The 18,755-nt window shown below is 43.7% G+C and overlaps 1 protein-coding gene across 1 annotated transcript; it reads left to right on the forward strand.

The window, feature by feature from the left end:
• The first annotated feature begins 14,461 nt into the window (after window positions 1–14,461).
• On the forward strand, window positions 14,462–17,248 carry LOC147885018 (phosphatidylinositol 4-kinase gamma 3-like). The gene is made up of 2 exons (XM_087397770.1): window positions 14,462–16,676; window positions 16,786–17,248. Exons 1-2 carry the CDS (start codon window positions 15,207–15,209, stop codon window positions 17,167–17,169), a joined length of 1,854 nt encoding a protein of 617 aa, XP_087253896.1. The 5' UTR covers window positions 14,462–15,206; the 3' UTR covers window positions 17,170–17,248.
• Window positions 17,249–18,755: the final 1,507 nt, after the last annotated feature.

Here is an 18,755-nt window from a genome sequence, read left to right on the forward strand (position 1 = left end):
TTTTCAAAATGAGGACCCATTTGCAAAAAAAAACTTTGTCACCTACTCCCACAATGCCACATGCATAGTCATTTCCAAGATGCACAAAACCTGTCTTTCCACTGTCATAAGTGGAGAACCATTCCCTATGGGGAGTAACATGGAATGAAGCACCAGAATCCAAAATCCAATCTTGGGAATATGCATCATCTAGAGTGGTAAGCAACTCTGCAGATAAACTAGACATGAAGAGAATGTCATTGTCACTATCATGTGTGACTGCATTGATCTCCTTGAGTTTCACTTTTCCTTTGTTCTCCCCTGGACTCTCTTCCTTCTGATTTGCACCCAATTTGCATTCTTTTTCTTATCCTTTTGCTCTCTTTTCAGCTTGTAGCAATCCTTTTTCATATGGCCCTTCTCGCCACGGTGGTAACACTCAATGTTCCGTGCCCTGGATTTGCTACGAGACTTCCCTCTTTCTTGGGACTTCCCCCTGAACTCTGATCTACCCCTTTGCACATTTAAGGCTGCATCCTGCTTGTTACCATCCATAGAATTCCATCTAATCTCCTCAGCCAACAAGCTACCCACAACATCATCAAATTTCAGTACTCCACCAGGTGCAGAGTTGCTGACAGCTGTACGGAAGGTATCCCATGAGGATGGCAATGAACATAAGAGAAATATTGCCTTAGTCTCCACATCAAAATGAACCTGAAGCTGGCTGAAAATAATATTGAATTCATTCAAATGAGAAGCAATGGAGACCCCTTCCTTCATCTACAGCTCAAACAACCTCTTCATGAGGTAAACTTTATTAGAGGCAGTTTCCTTCTCATAAGTGGCACACAGTTTCTTCCACAAATTTTCCATAGTCTGCTCATTTACTACTGTGAAATAAACTGACTCTGCAAGATGAAGTCTAATAGTAGACTTTTCTAATGCATCCAACTCATTCCAATCATCCTCAGACATATTTGCAGGCTTAGCTTCAATCCCTACCAAGGGTTTAATCTGCTTCTTTTGAATAAGCACATCCCTTATCTTTTCTTTCCACAAAGAAAAGTTTGTCCCATCAAACTTTTTAATGTTGAAAAACTGCTTTTCAAACATGGAAGAGGATGCCATGATGCAAATAAAGTAGAATCCCAAATGTTAGTGTGTGGAAGAGAGAATCACACTAAATACTAGGTGCACCCAAATGTGTATGCCACAATAGAGTGAAATATCACCAAAACTCAAACCTCAAAGCATCAAAAGATACAGCTGACTCATGTGCACGTACTATGCATCCATATGAGCAAATCTGGCCCAAAAGAAAATGCCAACTGCAATGGCAAAATAAGTGCCAAATGGGTCAAGCATAAATACCGTCCATGGGTATATGCATTAACAATATCTCATCCAAGAGAGCATAACACTATCAGTGCATCACCTGCAATGTGTCAAAGCTGTCCCTCATCATAAAATAGCTTATATGTGCAAAGCGTCCATAAAAAATAGCATCCCACAAGGAAATCTGGGCCTATCAGCGCATCCAATAACGATCGCAATGCATCCAAATGGCCTATAAATCATCCACTCCAACCCAATGCACACTAAGAATGAGCGCAGACAGCCCAAACTACAACTAGAGTAATCTGCATAAGGTATGCTCAAAAAATCATGGTCCCATGGCAATGACCGCTACTGAAAATAGGAACTGAGATGCCTCAAAACATGGGCGCCATTGCATAATCGGACTCAGCAAGAAAATCTGCAAATATCTCTCTTCTCTAAAAATACTCCACCGAATCACGCAAGAAGTGACAGGTAGGGGTTTTTAGGCATCTGAAACGCAATGGGACAGACAGTTTTGAAAACCGTGGTCCCAATCACTGGGTCAAATACACAGACTGTAAAACGTTTTTTGAAACAGAACTATTTGTAAACTCCACCGAAGTGAGAATGATGAGCAATATAGAAGTTTTAGGACCTCCTGAGTCCATGGGAACTAACAGATCTGCAAATGGTTGCTCCAAACTTGAGTTCCAACACTCGGGCAGAAAAACGTAGGAACTGACACAGTGAGTCAAAAATCCAATGAAATGATCCCAGATTCAAGAATGAAGGTGTTTCCAAGCTCCTGAAGTGAAGTGGACACCAAAAGCAAGCAATAGTTGCCTCTACAAGTCAATACGGAGTCTCTATCGTCGAACGGAACAGGGAAAACTTAAAAAACAACTTTTTCTTTGAAAACACTTAATAGGCTCTCAAAACCACTTCGCAAAACCAAAGTGACTTTTTCAAAGGTTCCTTCAAGATCTTTGCGCACTCGGATGCAAGTAAAATCACCCACAAGGCTTCCCACAGAGCTTCTCTTTCCTCCCACAGAGCTGCTGAGCTTCTAGGCATTCACGCACACTCAGCTAGACCACCCAGGCTCTGATACCAATTGAGAGTGCTCTCAACGGAAGCCAGAACGGAAGAGGGAGAGAGAGAAACAGAGAGCTACACAGGTTTTGGTGGGTGTAGAACACCTTAATCTTCTTTTTCATTCATTTATATATGTGTTTAAGCATTATACATAACCGAGGTAAAGGCATAGTGACAGTTAACCGCCACACCAACTATTCACATGAAGAGAGCATGGAAGTGGTGTATGGCACATCACTCGCCGAATCGTTATGTTATACTCCCATTGCCAAAGAAGCAGAGCTCCCAAGCCAATCACAAAAGCCAGCAACAAGGAAGATTAAGCTAAATCCAAGAGCAAAGATAGTTGCGAAACAGACATGGGTGCAGCCTGAAGATGACCTTCCAAGGATCCTACTCAATCCTCCTCCATATAGCCCAGTAGGTGGTTTCTCCCCACTACGTAAACTGATTGTTCTTTCGGAGACCCCGCGATCAGATGCACTGGCAAAGAGAACACATGAGGAGGTGTCAACAATGGAGGTAGACCATGCATCAATCACATTGAGAGACTACTGTGATTAGCAAAGAAAAAAGAACCGGGAATTGCAAAAGCAAGTGCAGGAATCACAGAGAGAGAAAGAGGTAACAAATAGTTTACTTCTTAAACAGATGTGGTAGGGAGAGAAGCAAGCTAACACAAGGAATGAAAAGGAAAGATAACAAGCATAATGGAAATGAAACGGAAAGAAAATGAAAGCAATGGACAAGTACTCACATGATACCAAAGTGCTTGATGTTGACTGATATGAAAACACTCAAGACAAGTACAACACTATATAGTGTGACACTAGACTCTAGAAAGCCATCGTGTATATGGAATAACTCCCAATATGACACATGGCATGTCTAGGACTCACTAGACTATAAAACACCCCCTAGACACCTAGAACACTCATTTTTTACTCTTTGAATAAATTCAGACATTATCTTTTGGCTAACAAAGTACATTTTCATGTTGACCACCAAGCTTTAATTTACTTGGTCAACAAACAGCATCTAACAGGAAGATTAGCAAGATGGATGCTATTGTTGCAAGAGTTTGACTACACAATTGTCCATAGACCAGGGAAGCAACATGTAATTGTAGATTATTAGAGTAGGCTACAGTCAGGAGAGCCTCCGATAGGTATACCAGATGAACTTCCAGATGCAAATTTGTTCATGGTACGAATTGAGGAGCAACCAAATTGGTATGAAAAATGTTATTTTTTCTCACTAATGGACTAATCCTAGAAACAATGAATCAAGATCAAAGAAAGAAGTTGGTGTTACAAAGCATAACCTTTCTTATCATTGTTGGAGTGTTGTACAGAAGAGGCATTGACTAGGTCCTCAGAAGATGTGTCCAGGACCATGAGCAAAAAGCTGTGTTAACAGAAGCACATGGAGGTGCATCAGGAGGACATTTCTTAGGAGATATTGTTGGAATATGAAGCCAGACTAAAAAATGAGTGTTCTAGGTGTCTAGGGGGTGTTTTATAGTCTAGTGAGTCCTAAACATGCCACGTGTCATATTGGGAGTTATCCCATATACACTATGGCTTTCTAGAGTCTAATGTCACACTATATAGTGTTGTACTTGTCTTGAGTCTTTTCATATCAGTCAACATCAAGCTCTTTAATACCATGTGAGTACTTGTCCATTGCTTTCATTTTCTTTCCATTTCATTTCCATTATGCTTGTTATCTTTCCTTTCCATTCCTAGTGTTAGCTTGCTTCTCTCCCTACCACTATGATCTTTCATGTGGTATCAAAGCCATGTTCCTACCCTGCTCTCTCTTTCCCTTTCCCTTCCAAGAGGTTGAGGTGAGGGAGGCCAATGCAGCTACTCTACCTCCTCCTCCTTGGGAGGCTGCCCTCTTCTCTCCTTCCTTGAGCTCTCTTCTCCATGCCATGATCTGCCACCTCTCTTCTCCTTCCTTCAGCTACATCTTTTTGTGACCTGTGGACGATGTGACGCTGTTATCCGGATCTAGAAGCAGAATCATGGCTTTGTGTCTTTAGTAAAGTTGTAGAGGACTTTGAGTACTACAAATTTTGTTTTATATCATTGCAATCCGAGTTCTTTGTGAAAAGTTACGGCCCTTGCAAGAAGTGACAAAATTTGTTTTTGCACGCGAATTTTGTTCTAGAGCTCAATGATTTGATAGCCCAAGCATGATGCAACCATCTCAACGTGGAGCTGTCCATCCTCTTCATTGTTCACCTCTGCTCCAACCCACCATTTGCTCCTTCTGCCCGACATTCTCTTGGAGTTGCTGCCCACAAGTTGGTGCCCGTATTCTGCCCGCCATTCTCTTGGAGCTGCTGTCCTTCTACTTCTGTCTACCATGAAGAAGTTCCAGACTTGCTCCAGCTCATGAAGAACTTATCAAGGTGATCTTTCCATAGTTACACTTGCATTTCTACTATTTTTGAGTCTTCAAAATCAACTACCATTTCGTTCGAGAAGTTTAATGGTAAGAATTTTCCTACATGGCAAACAAAGATGCGTCTTGTACTTATGAAAGATGGAGTGTGGAATGTTGTGCGTGGCAAGGAGAAAAAGCCACAATCAGATGAAAAGAATATCGCACACTGGGAGAATCTGAATGACAAAGCTCTTTCTCTCATTGGTTTGGGGTTGGGTGATGACGTTATTCATCATTTTGATTTTGACTCCACTACTCAACTTATGGGCTAAGTTTGAAGAATCGTTCGGTAACAAAATCATCAATTCAAAGGTATTCCTCAGATAGGAATTCTTCAAGTTGCAAATGAAGCATGAAGACTCTCTTCTTGCTCACTTGAATCATATGGAATCCCTTGTCACTTAGCTTGCTAGTCTGAAGGCCCCTGTAGGGGAAGATGATCAAAGTTGTTGTGCTCCTCTCGAGCATTGAGGAAAATTCTAAGTACCGGGAGATCATACCAGCATTGCGTGTAACACAAATGGGTTATCATGATATGGTTGCTATGCTTATTGGTTATGGTAGACGGTATGCAGACACTCTGGACTCCACTGTACTATACTCCAAGGGCAAAGACAAAGGCAAATTCAAGCCTTTCAAATGCAATCACTGTGGGAAGCTTGGTCACACTGAGGATCGTTGCTTCCAGAAGCTTGCCAAGCAACAACATAAGGATCATGTCAACTTGGTTGGGACTACAATAAGTGAAGACGATGAAGAAGATGATGTTTCGACACCGACTCATGCTCTTACTGCCGACATCAGAGATCTCTCTCTCTATTCAGAGGTGTATGTGCTTGATGATCGGGACTTTTGTTTCTGATCTATTTTTTTTATTCCTATAGTTTGATGTATTTTGGGGTCCTCTACCTTGGGTAGTCCCCCTAAAATGATATGTATTAAGTGTTTGGTTTTTATTGAGTCTAAAGGTCCTCTGCCTTGGATAGTCCTCCTAACAAGATGTATTGGTTTTCCTATTTTGGTGTGTGGCTTCCTAACATGTCCTGTTATGAAGCCAAGGGTGGATGTACTGTGGGATACATATGTATTGGCTTCAATAGGTCTCATTATCAGGCCTAGTTGAGTTCCAAGATGTTGGTGTATTCCTAGACCTATGAGTTGGTCATGTAGCCATGCTATAACGTGAGCCTCTGAGCATGTTGAGTCTCAAGCCATGAGAGTGCTTGAATCAACCTCTAAACACACTCAGACTTTAGCCTCTGAGTTACATAGGGTGCACAGTTTGATGACTGTCATTGTCATGTTCTGTTCTTGGTTCCATTCCAGTAGTCTCTCACCTTACCTTCATGGGGGGGTGTTGGAATATGCCTACCCAAGAGCATGTTGTAAGCAAAATCTTTTTCCTCCATTCTAAGTACCATAAATGTAACTGATGATTGTAATTTCTTGCCCTCTCAAGATTTTAAGAGGTTGGATTCTTCTTTGGTCAGCCATCCTCACTTGGGATGGCCAGCTCATTACAGCAAAATTTTTTAAATGTATCCTCTGATAGGATATTCACGCCTGAACCTCCATCAACTAAAACTTATGGAATTTTTTGCCTCTTGTATAGTACATCAATGAGTGGGGCTCTCTCTCTCTCTCTCTCTCTCTCTCTCTCTCTCTCTCTCTCCCCCTCCTTCTTCTCTCTGTCTGTCTCTCTTTCTCTACTATTCTCTCTCTCTCTCTCTCTTCTCTCTCGCTCTACTCTGTGTGTGTGTGTCCCTCTGTCCCCTCCCCCCCCCCTCTCTCTCTCTCTCTGTGACTCTCGCCACGTGCTCTCTGTCTTTGTCTCTCTCCGTCAGCTCTCTCTCTCTCTCTCTCTTACCACCTACTCTCTCTCTCTCTCTCTCGCTCTCATCTCTCTAACTCTGACCACGTGCTGTCTCTCTTTGTCTCTCTCTGTCATCTCTGTCTCTCTCCCTCTCTCCCTCCTTCTTCTCTCTGTCTCTCTCTCTTTCTCTATCTCTCTCCATCTCTCTCTCTCTCTATCGCCGCGTATCTGGCTCTTTGTCCCTCTGTTCCACTCACCCTGTTGTCACGTAGTGCTACGTGTCTGTGATGAGGCCGTTGTTGTGTGTCGGTTTGGCCCGCACGCAAGCTCCATAGTCCACCTCACTTGTGGTTCCACTGCCGACACCGTAAGAGCCCTATTGGAGTTTGCTGACTGTGCTCGTCTGCTGAGTGTTCAGTGCGTGCCGCCACGTGTTACCACCGCGAACCACTATGTGGCATCCAATTTACTCCCTGTTGCCCCATGCATTTACTCTGCATTGAGTAGCACTAGGCGAAGCCGCTATGTGTGCTTCTAGCCGCGCGTGCCAGCATGGCAGTTTGTGCACCTTTGTGGCCTTGGCTCGCCACATCATTCGGTGCCTGCATCTCCAGGACCCGTGCTGCCACCGACCCTTTGTTACCATCTGTAGTTCTGCCATGCCATCCATTCCAATTTCCTCCGTCGATTCTTCTACGTGTCTGTTATATGACGTGCGCATGACTATGCGTTTGCTATAAGACCCGCACGCGATGGCCTCCACGCACCACTCAAAGACCCTCCACCACACGATACGTGGCCCTCGAGTCCTCCAGACCCTCCCAAACCTCCCTCCTCCCCTGAATCTCTAGAATGCTACTCAAAGCCTTTAGCCTCAAGGCACGTGGCTGGTCTAGGATTAGTAGTTCCTGTAAGGAATATAAGAGAAGAGATGCCTCTACTTCACTCTAACTCTAACTTTCACTGCATAAACCCAATCAAGATAATTCCAAAGCAAATATTTTTTTGAAAATGCCTAGACAATTAACCGGCTAAAAACCAAATCAATTTACAACTTCAAATTGGACATGAATAGACATTTAATCACATTAATTTTACCTATCTTAAGATACTAAGACTAACACATAATTAAGTTACCCTACTTGACCTAACTTGATCCTAACCCTATCTTAAGCTAAAATAAATCCAACCCATACCTACACTAATCATTAACTAGCCCTAAGCTTAACCTAATCCGTCCATTCATGGCTGTGCTCCATCGTGCAGCCAAGCCAGTGCTAGGGAGCTTCAAGATCTGGATGCTAGCGAGGGATAGGCTATAGCCAATGCCAAGCTAGGCTCTGTGCAGATAGTGGGAGAGAGGGAAGGAGTCTCACTTGCGGCTTTCTCACATACACAATGGGGGAATACACACAAAGGTTGTGGGTTCTGGTTCCTGTATCACTTTCACCATATAGGCATAGTGAATGGCTGTAAAACCATCATATTTCAGCCTATCCACAGGATACCTAGCTCTGGTAGACCTACGCAATATAGGCTCACTTCCAGGTGCTCTCAAAACATCCCTGGTCTTCCTTACTCCAGGTGTAACAACAGAAGGAATACCCAACTCATCATCAATGCTCTGTTCTGAGCCACTGGATTCACCATCCACATAAGAGTGACCTACATTCACATCAAACATGGGCTGATCTACCTTCTCTTTTCCTTTTCGTGATACCTGCATACCACTATCTGCATTGCTTTGAGGAGATTCTCCTGATCTCAATTTGCCTGTCCATGGCGCAGTATGTGAACCACTACTAGAGGACACTGCAGGTCCACTAATATTTTGTGATTATTGCTGTGAATTCTGTGCAGCATTACCATTTTGTGCATCTACATCATCAATCACATTTACTGGTTTATACCAGCTGCTCATCTCATCAAAAACAACATCTCTGCTCACTATAACCTTACGAGTAGAAGGGTTATAGCATCTATACCCTTTCTGTTGTAGAGAATAAAGATGCACTTCTCAGCTTTTGGATTCAACTTGGACCAACTCATCTGGCACATGAACATAGGCAATGCAACAAAAAATTTTCAAATGAGAAATATCTGGTTTCCTACCAGTATACATCTCCTCTGGCGTCATGCCATGTATTGCTGCAGTGGGAGTCCTGTTCATTATGTAAACTGCTATAGCAACTGCTTCAGCCCAATAATAATCTGGTAGGTCTTTTTCATTTAGCATGGCCCAAGATACCTCTCCAATATGCCTGTTTTTCGTTTCTGCAAGTCCATTTTGCTGTGGGGTATGACTGCATGAATGTTGCTGCTTTATGCCATGCTCCTGCAGGAACCTTGCAAACTCATTTGACAGGTACTCTCCCCCTCCATCTGACCTTAGGCATTTTATTTGCAGGCCTGTTTCTTTTTCAGCCATAGCTTTAAAAGCTTTGAAATGCCCAAACACTTCACTTTTCTTTTTCATAAAAAGCACCCAAACTTTTCTGCTGTAGTCATCAATAAAAGTGACAAAATAATGACAGCCTCCAATAGATGCAGCTTTAGTAGTCCACACATCAGAGTGGATTAATTCCAATGGCTTCTTACTCTCTTGAACATGTCTAGGAAATGGTTTTCTTGCATGTTTTCCAAATTGACAGGCTTCACATACCTTATGCATTTCTGCAACCTTGAATTTAGGCAATCCTGCGGCAATGTTTTGGGCCTGCATTGATTTAAGTCGTTGTACATTAACATGACTAATGCGTTTATGCCAGATATCAATATCTGCAACTACACCGGTCCCATGTGCAAACATTGCTGCACTTAATTCAGGCATGTCCGCATCCAACGTAAACATCCTGCCCTTCTTCTTCCCTTTTGCTATCAAGCGACCATTATTTTTCATATCCTCAACAAAGCATCCATGAGGATTAAATCTGACCTGCAAGCCCTGCTCAACCATTTGACCAACAGAAACCAGGTTCTTGGTGATATTCGGGACATGAAATACATCAGAGACAAGTATTTCTTTTTCCCATCCTGCATAGACAAAGGAATTTTACCAATCTGCACAATAGGATGTGCAGTATCATCACCAGTCTCCACAAATCCTGGTCTTTCCATTTTCCTTGCATCCTACATCCATTCTACATGACCTGTCATGTGGTTTGATGCACCTGAGTCAACATACCACACATCATTACTTTCTTCTGCGCTTGTCGCAGTATTGGTCATGTGCTGCACCATAAACAAATGCTCATTCTATCATCACCCTGTCTACAAGAGGATGCATAATTGCCTTGCTGCAATTTTCCATTCATAATGTCATTATGCTTTTTGTAGCAGTCTTTAGCCATATGACCCATTTTACCACAATAGTAGCATTCGACATTGCTGTTTGCATTTTGGCCTCTCTGCCATCCACCACGACCTCTTTGGCTCCCCCTGCCTCTAGAGTTACCACGTCCTCCTCCGAAGGACTGGTTTTCTTGAGTTTGCTGCATATTCTGATTTCTACCACGGCCTCCAGATCGGCCTCCTCTACCTCTGCCTCTACCTCTTCTAGCATTTGAGTAGAAGACAGTTTCTTTTGAAGTTCCTCCTGAAGAAGATGCACCACCATTTCTCTGCTCTTTAAAAATTAGAAAAGCAAACAACTCCTCAAAATCAGGAAATTTTTCATGGACGGCAATGGATGTCCAGAACTGTGCATAATCCTTTCCTAGACCATTCAAGGTCACATAAACTAAATCATCATCTTCCACTGGCGACCCAATGGAAGCAAATGCATCTGCAATTTTCTTCACCTTCATGTGGTAGTCATTGATGCTCATGTTTTCTCTCTGCGCATTGTGCAACTCCTGCTTGAGCTGCATTTTCCTTGCTTGCGTATTTGTGCTGTACATTTTTGCCAAAGTATCCCATGCCTCCTTTGGCGTACTTGCATCTTGAATATGCACAATCATAGAATCCGAAATACTAATAGACAGCCAGTACATAACTTTTCTGGCTCTCTCATGCCATCCTTTAAATGCCTGCATTTCTTGTTGATTGGGAACATTCGGAAGAACTGGTTCTTCTTCATTTCCTGTAATGAACTCCCAATAGCCTTTTCCCATAACATTACAGAACACTGCAAAATATTTTGTCACTGCAAAAAACACAGCTTCTGCCTCACACGGGCAAATCTGCAAAACTGATGAAAGTGATATTTGACCACACACAGTCACTTCCTAGTGACGATTTTGGATCAACAGGCAATAAGGATGATTCTGGAAGTCCCAGTATCTCTGCGCTTAGGCATACGATGCAATTTCTGCAGCAACTTTTCACAGGCCTGCAGAGCAGTGGTCGCACAGAAAAACAAGGCCCTTTTTCTCAGTGCTTGCGGAGAACTTCCGCCTCCAAAACGGGCCCCGAAATGGCCTCGAATCAGAAAAATAAAGTCATCAAGGGCATTGCCCTTACCTGCAGCATATATAGCCCTCTCGCCACACCGCGAAGGGCATTTCAATCTGAGACAATGCACTCTTGCACTTTCCGGCTGTGCTACCTGCAGAGATTTGCTCCCAATCTCGAAAAAGGAAAGCAACACTGGTCCTCTTACCAGGACACCGCGAACTTGGTTTGCTTTCTTGAGCTCCTTACCACGAACCAAGCTCTGATACCATGTGAAGATAGTGGGAGAGAGGAAAGGAGTCTCACTTGCGGCTTTCTCACATACACAATGGGGGAATACACACAAAGGTGGAGGCTGAAAATAGTTTTCCTCTTCTTAGTTGTGTAAGCCAAAAGAACTCTAGTACAAAGAAATAGGAGAACCCTGTATATGGGTCTCAAACCAAACTCAGCTAACTAAGGTGGCATACTAACTGAGCCACGAACTAGAGTACATAAGGATAGCTGTCATCCAGCTATTATTCATGGGCGGTGTACCAATCGCATCTGCAGCTAACAAGTCGGTGACATAAATGCACAATGGTCACCCTGGCATATCACGAGTGGAGCTCAATATCTCAACAGGCTCTGCTCCACCGCTCCTTCCTTCACCATATCCATCATGAAGGCTCGAGCACTGGTGGCAACAAGCAAGGGGGGAGGCAGGGTTGTCACCAAGAGAGTGAGAGGGGTGCGCTAGAGAGGGAGAAGAATAAGAGGAGACAAAGGGAGGAGCAGGGCACGCCAGTGGAGAGGTCGAATAGGGAGCAGGGGAAGAAGAGGAGGCCAAATAGGGCAAATAGGAAGCGAGGAGGATGGAGGGTAGGCAAGAAGAAGAGAAGGAGAGCCAAAGACGGGAGGGCAAAAAGGAGAGGAAGTGACCATCAATGGAGGAGAGCCAGAAGTGGGAGAGGGGAGAGGGCAGAAAGGAGAGGATGGAGTAGCGGTGCCAACATCGAGAGGGAATGGGAGAGGAAAGGTCAAAGAGGCCAAGGATGAGGAGTGAAGGTGGCCGCCAATTTACGGAAGGGCAAAGCAAGGGGAGAGGAAGGCAGGGGGGAGGGAGGCTAATTAGCAAAATCGTAGAGCCTTAATTCTTCTGAAGGGGATCCTTAATTTTTATTATCCCTCGTTTACCTTACGTGTATTTTTTGCGGGGCCAAGACTAGGACTAATACTATTTTTCAATGTATGGAGGAACATACTACTAGAGTTTTAAAATAAAATAAGATAAATAAAAAAGCCGATTTTTATTATATGGGGGGGTCAGACCCAAAAGGATTCGATACAAAAAATGGCCAACTAGTGTGCAAAAGGCCCTAGGCCTACGCATAAAAGCATATCTTAGACAACTGAATCAGGAAAAGGGGCTGCACCAAAACAAACCAGATATCCTGTAGGTCACTTCCCACCACATCATCAAACTTACTCATCAACTAAGCCAGATCCAACAGACAGGTTTTCACTGAGTTGAAAATCAGACACTCACTCTGCCCTACTGCCGAGCCATCCCTAAAAATCAACGTATTCCTAGTCATCCATTACACCATAGTAGATTGCCCCTCGAATGTAGGGCCAACAAGCTTTTCAAGTAGAGGGTAGACTGCTAGAGTCCCCCAACAAAGCCAGCCTTCAAATCGATCAGACATTAAACCCTGCCATCAAACTTGACACCCGCGTGGCTTTTTCAGTACGGACCCAAGCACCTTTAGTTGTTGTGGGTAGTGCCACAACAGATGTTCGATAGTCTCAACTGACTTCCCACAAAATAGACACAAGGGCGAAACCTGCACCTTATTTGCTAGCTTGACAGGCAGCCATTTGTACAAAACTTTCCATAGAAGGAACACAAATTTTCCCACCTTGCAACCGTGCCAAAGTTCCTTAAATCTCCTCCTCCACCAACTCATGGACCTACTTAATCCCTAACATGAACTCAAGTCACATTAATCTTGGACACCTTCTCGTAATTGTCTATAGAGATCTTGGCAAGTTGTGTCTTACCTGTAAACCATTGCTTATTTCTCATTCTTTCCACAAGGCATGTATTAGTAGGCCATTGATCATGAAGCCTTTAAATAATATGAAACATGCATGCAGCCTCCCTTACACTAAGGGAAAAGTTACAACTGATGTCCCCCTATAGGCATCCAAGAACCTTTATGAGTATCCCAAATTTGCTCCCAGCAATTGAAACCCTTCTTGAACATGCGAGGGGCACACTGAGGCTGGTTACACATCGCCCATGCTTGCCCCAGTGAGGATGGGCGATGGGCGAGGTGTGTTTACACACCAGCTGGACAAATTTTAAGAAAAAATGTGCGCATGTAGATCAGCATAGCTGAAATTGGCATAGTGGTCAATGCTTTCATGAAATCTTATTTGATGGTTGCAGGCTAGATCTAATCCTAGTTTGGCGCTTGAGCGGGGAAGGTTACTTGCCCATCTTGATGGGCGGCCTTTTTTTTGCGCTACCAATTCCTTTTTGCCACGCCAATGCTACATGGAAATTCGCCCCTTCCCTACGATGGGCGGGTGCCTTGGTATGTAACCGCTGTGATCGACGTTCGACATACTAGGGTAGTGCTATGAATTTTAGATTAAGGTGTGCACATTTAAAGTTCGATGGCAGGTGTTTCGCAATGCGCCAACTTTTTGTGCAAGCTATACATGGGTCCCCAAAACCACAAACCCACCCACAAAAAGAAAAACGTTGTCTCGAGCCCATGGAATCCACAATTCAATCACGTGTGCTGGGCTAGAAATAGCCGGTTTTTGGTGAGAGCAGCAATGTAGAGATCCACGGCTCGAATGAGTTCCATGATGGCAGGATCGACGGCTGATGTAGGGAGGACAAAAACAGACACGTGGACCTGCGATCACAGGGAGAATGACGAATTTAGGAAGAAGGACCACGTCCCATGTCAGTGATGACAAGACTCTTAAGCGTTCATCTATGACCTGGCGTTCCACGAATGAATGCTTGCGTGGCACCCACGGCTTGCCCCTTTCTACTTAGGATTTCATCTCCCTCGGTTATGTCTCGACTCACACACATTTGAGGTTGGTAATATATATTGGCATGTGTAACCTACTGGGTCTACCAATGGAAAAAAATGTCTAACCCATATCCGTTTTACATGCGGTTTGCTGCAATTTGAATCGTACTTTGATTCACACAACTCATAAAGTTTGGAAAAAAATGAAAAAATCCACAAACCCAAAAACATGTGAACTCCAAAATTCAACAGTAAGAGCTGAATCGATCAGGGATAAATGAGAAGCACGTTGGAAGGGAAGAAGAAACCAGGAGCGTGCAAAACCAGGAGTAAAGGGCTCCAATTCCCAAAAAAGAACAACTTTCATTAGGGAGTGCAGTGCAAGGCACGAAACATCCTTCTCACTTTCCTCTCAGGTCTCTCTCCTCTCCAAAACCCACCCAGAACAAGAAAAAACCAAGCTCTCCTTTTCAAACACTCCTCTTCTTCTCTTCTCTTCCTGTCTTTCTGTTTCTCCTACCTTCCTTCTTGGCCTTGCTCAGTTTGATCTATCCACTTCACAGTTTGCTTCTTCCTTTGTCCCTCTCTTGCTTCTTTTCTCTTCAAAATCCCACACCTTTCAATCCCCCTCCCCAAAGCTCTAGCTCTGCAACATCCCACCTTTCAACCCCTCCCTCCTCCCCTGCATTCACACCCCCCTCTCCCCTGTCCAAAACCCACATATCTTTCCTTCCTTTCCATTCTCCTTCGGGGGCCTCAGAGCCTCCATCCGTCTTTGCCTCCTCTTTCCCCTAGCTCCTCTGTATTGGGTATTCTTTTGTGCCCATTTTTTGCTAGGGGATCTTTGTGACACTCGACGTCATGCTCCCTTACCTCGCCTTTCGGTTAAAGCCCTTGTAATATATGCTGCAGCCAATCCCTCCCTGACAGTAACCGGTCTGCACCAATTCGAACCTCTAATTTCATGGGTGCTTTTATCCCCCGCTCGTTCGTCTTCACAGGTTTGATGGCACTTTAGACAGTACCGCGTAGGCAAGCCTGCCCCTCAAAGGCAGGGGATCCTTTGAGAGTCCCTCCTCTAGTATTTTCCGGGAACTCCACTCTCCACAGCTATGGCAGCTTCAGGGCTTGTTTTGAAACCGTCGGCGTTAGAGGATTTCAACGCATCTGCTTCTCGCCACAATTTGGATCATTTTGGTCTGGAGGTGAAGCCCATACAGGTATTTGTGACAATGTTGGGCCCAGAATCATCAATGGTGCCACTGGAAGTGTGCAAATCTGACACCATAGCATCTATTAAAATTCAGATTCAGGACCGCAGAGGTTTCTACGTAGACCAGCAGAGGCTGGTATATGGCGGACGAGAGCTCACCCAGGATGAACGGCGTCTTAAGGACTACGGAATACGCCATGGTGATGTGCTCCATTTAGTGCTGCGACTATCGGATCTCATATGTATAACAGTAAAGACTGTGAATGGTGACACGTTTTTGTACAGGGTTAGACGCACCGGCAGTGTGAAAGACTTGAAAAATCTCATTTCGGGCAGACAGAGGGACTTACCCCTAGATCAGCAGCTCCTCACGTTGAGAGTTGAACAACTCAAAGATTCCATTGTCATTGAGGATATATCTTTAGATGGCGATGCCGTTCTGTGTCTTCGTGTACAGAAGTCGAGTAATTTTCGAAGCAAGTGTATAGGAAGAAAAGACGTGGAGCTTGTAGTAACCGCTTCTGAGATACTTTCGCAGCCCGAAGTTGCCAGCTTGAAAGAGGACGTGCTTCCGAAACATTCTGTAGCATCTTCTGAGTTTGAGCCAGCTTCTTCCCTAAGGTTTTCTTCTGTGAAAGCGGGGAAGGAAGACGATCAGTTGCAACAGGTAAAGTTTACCCAGGACCCAGCTCGACATTACAGCACATTAGGAATAGCAAAGAATCCTATCAAATATGAGGTCTCTGAATCCCTCAAAGATCTTGTGGAGCTTGTGAAGATGGGTCTTCATGCAGGTCAGGCTCCCAAACTGACCTCTGAAGGGTCTGGGGGAGTGTATTTCTTGAAGGAGGAATGCGGCTTGCAAAATATTGCTGTATTTAAGCCCATGGATGAAGAACCCATGGCTGTAAATAACCCTCGTGGCTTTTCTTCAACCTATTTTGGAGAAGGCTTGAAGAGAGGCACGAGAAGTGGGGAAGGAGCCATCAGGGAGGTTGCAGCCTACATCCTTGATTATCCTGCCAGAGGTCTAAGAAACCAGGTAAAAAAGGATGAGGAAGGGTTTTCAGGGGTACCCCCTACTACGATGGTCAGGTGTTACCATGAGGCATTCAATTACAGTCCTGCGGATCGCAAGCCGTATATGAAACCGAAGGTAGGATCACTACAGCAGTATGTTCTTGCGCTTAGCAGTTGTGAGGATATGGGTTCATCTGGTTTTCCAGTGGAGGAGGTTCACAAAATTACTGTGCTTGATTTGAGGCTGGCAAACGCTGATCGCAATGGTGGTAACATATTGGTTTGCAAAGGAAAGGATGAAGTCTTGAAGCTAATTCCCATTGATCATGGCTATTGCTTGCCAGAAAAAGTAAGGACTACCACCATTTATTTTTGCTTTCAAGTTTATGAACATGTTAACCAGTAAACTGGACTAGATTGCAGGAGTCTGATAATATTTGCCATTTTCTTGTCTTCAGTTTGAAGAATGCACGTTTGAGTGGCTTTACTGGCCACAAGCATCCGAACCTTATGGGCCATCTTCTCTAGAGTATATTGAGTCCCTGGACGCTGAGCAGGACATTGCCTTGCTGCAGCAATGTGGGTGGAGGCTCCGACCTCAGTGTGCTCTTGTGCTACGCGTCTCAACGATGTTGCTTAAGAAAGGTGCTGCTGCTGGTCTGACACCTTTCCAAATAGGTTCCATCATGTCCAGGGGTGAATCTTTGGATAAGAAGGCTCCTATTGAACTTATGCTTGAGGAGGCTGAAGCTGTGAGGCTTACAAAGGTGAGATCGGGTGACTTACTTAAAATTCTTTCAGGCCTGCTTGACGATTGCATCAGCAAATTGAAATCTGTGTAAATTTCACCTCCTGTACAGGCAAACATGTGACACATTTCTGTTCATAGCATAGAATGAAAGAAAGTTTTCCAATATTGGTTATTTTTATTTAATTTCCTGTGTCGGTTTAATTGTGCATTGCTGAGAATTGAGAGCAATTAAAGTTTTTGTAGTCTCTTTGTCCTCAAATCATTTCTTCTTGTGAGCCTATCCATCAGCAGATAGTTTGCAAGGGTGCACCTGCACAGCAGGTGCTGAGCTGTCTCAACATTTTTATATAGGCGGGAGAGAATTTTGTACTATTTGTGTATTGTCTCACATTGACACATGCAAGCATGGGCCAGCATCCCTTAAAACTAGAGACCTAAATAAACTCCAGCGTTTCTCGCTTTGAATTTCTAAGGGCTAGGATCGTTAAGTCATCCTCAACAGATGATTTTGTTTTCACATTTTTAGCACTGCCTTCCAGGCAGAGCTATCGTAACACTCGTGTTAAAAAAGTGTCCCACACCAATTTTTGCCACGTGTCCTACTATTTTGGTTCTCTGTGTGTGTGTGTGTGTGTGTCTCACGGAGTTTGCAAATCATCATACACGGGCTTCCATCACAGGTGTTGCAAATTAATCATTCATTCATCTTGACAATTGTTTTCCTTTGACAGACCCAATTGAAGGCAGTGCTCACGAGTACTTGTACTCACTTGTTAAGTTTATTAGCGCAAACTGTGAATCCTTGTAAAGGATGAATGTAGGGTACAATTGAGACGTGGTTGTTTATTGTTAGACTAGAGTAAATGGTATGAATCTCCTTTGTTGCCCCTCAGAAAGTGATGAGTTAGATGGTGAGCAGCCAAAAAGATTTAAGTCTTTGGCATGACAAAGATAGCCTTGTAAACTTGGGGATTCTATTGGTTACATGCCCTAACCAAGTAGAAAATTCTAAAAACTGTTTGTTACGTGTTACACTTTAAAGCAGACTTTCTTTGCCTTCTAAACATAAGACATTGAGGGCTCACAAAAAAAAACAAAAAACTATGAACTATAAGTCACTTGCAATGAAATGCTAAGATGTACTTGATAAAGGTTGCTCTTAAATTCGTAGGACATTTTAATGCACCTTCATGACTTGACAACAACGAAAATCTTTTCTTCTTATGCTAATAAAACCTTTACAAAAATCCATGTGACCAGATTTTCTTCTTATGCTAATAAAACCTTGATAAAAATGCGTGTGACCTTAATTGACAATATGAGCTCATGCATGCATTATCATTCCAAGATGTAGAGGGGATTCTTCATGGTAGAATGTAAATCCATGCTCTAAGGGATCCATTGTTATGGTTGCCCTCATATGAGAGCTAGATTATGTCTTGGAGTTTGGGCTTTTTTTAAGGGACCAATAGGGAGACCACCAAGAGTATAAATATGGGATTCTTCTAAGGGACCCCCATAAGACGAGAAGAAGCCTAGGAAGGTGGAAGCAAGAAGAATGTCACAAAAACTAGAAAAACGCGTGGATAAATATGACATGGATTTTGTGGGGCCTTATGCATGCACTCTTGTTTTATCTAATAAGACCATGAAAGTGTTCTCCAAGAGAGGCCTTGA

The sequence above is a fragment of the Dipteris shenzhenensis genome, chromosome 26 (genome assembly GCF_047967505.1).
Source record: "Dipteris shenzhenensis isolate YYH24624 ecotype China chromosome 26, Dip_SZ_1.0, whole genome shotgun sequence".
NCBI classification, from domain to species: Eukaryota; Viridiplantae; Streptophyta; class Polypodiopsida; order Gleicheniales; family Dipteridaceae; genus Dipteris; species Dipteris shenzhenensis.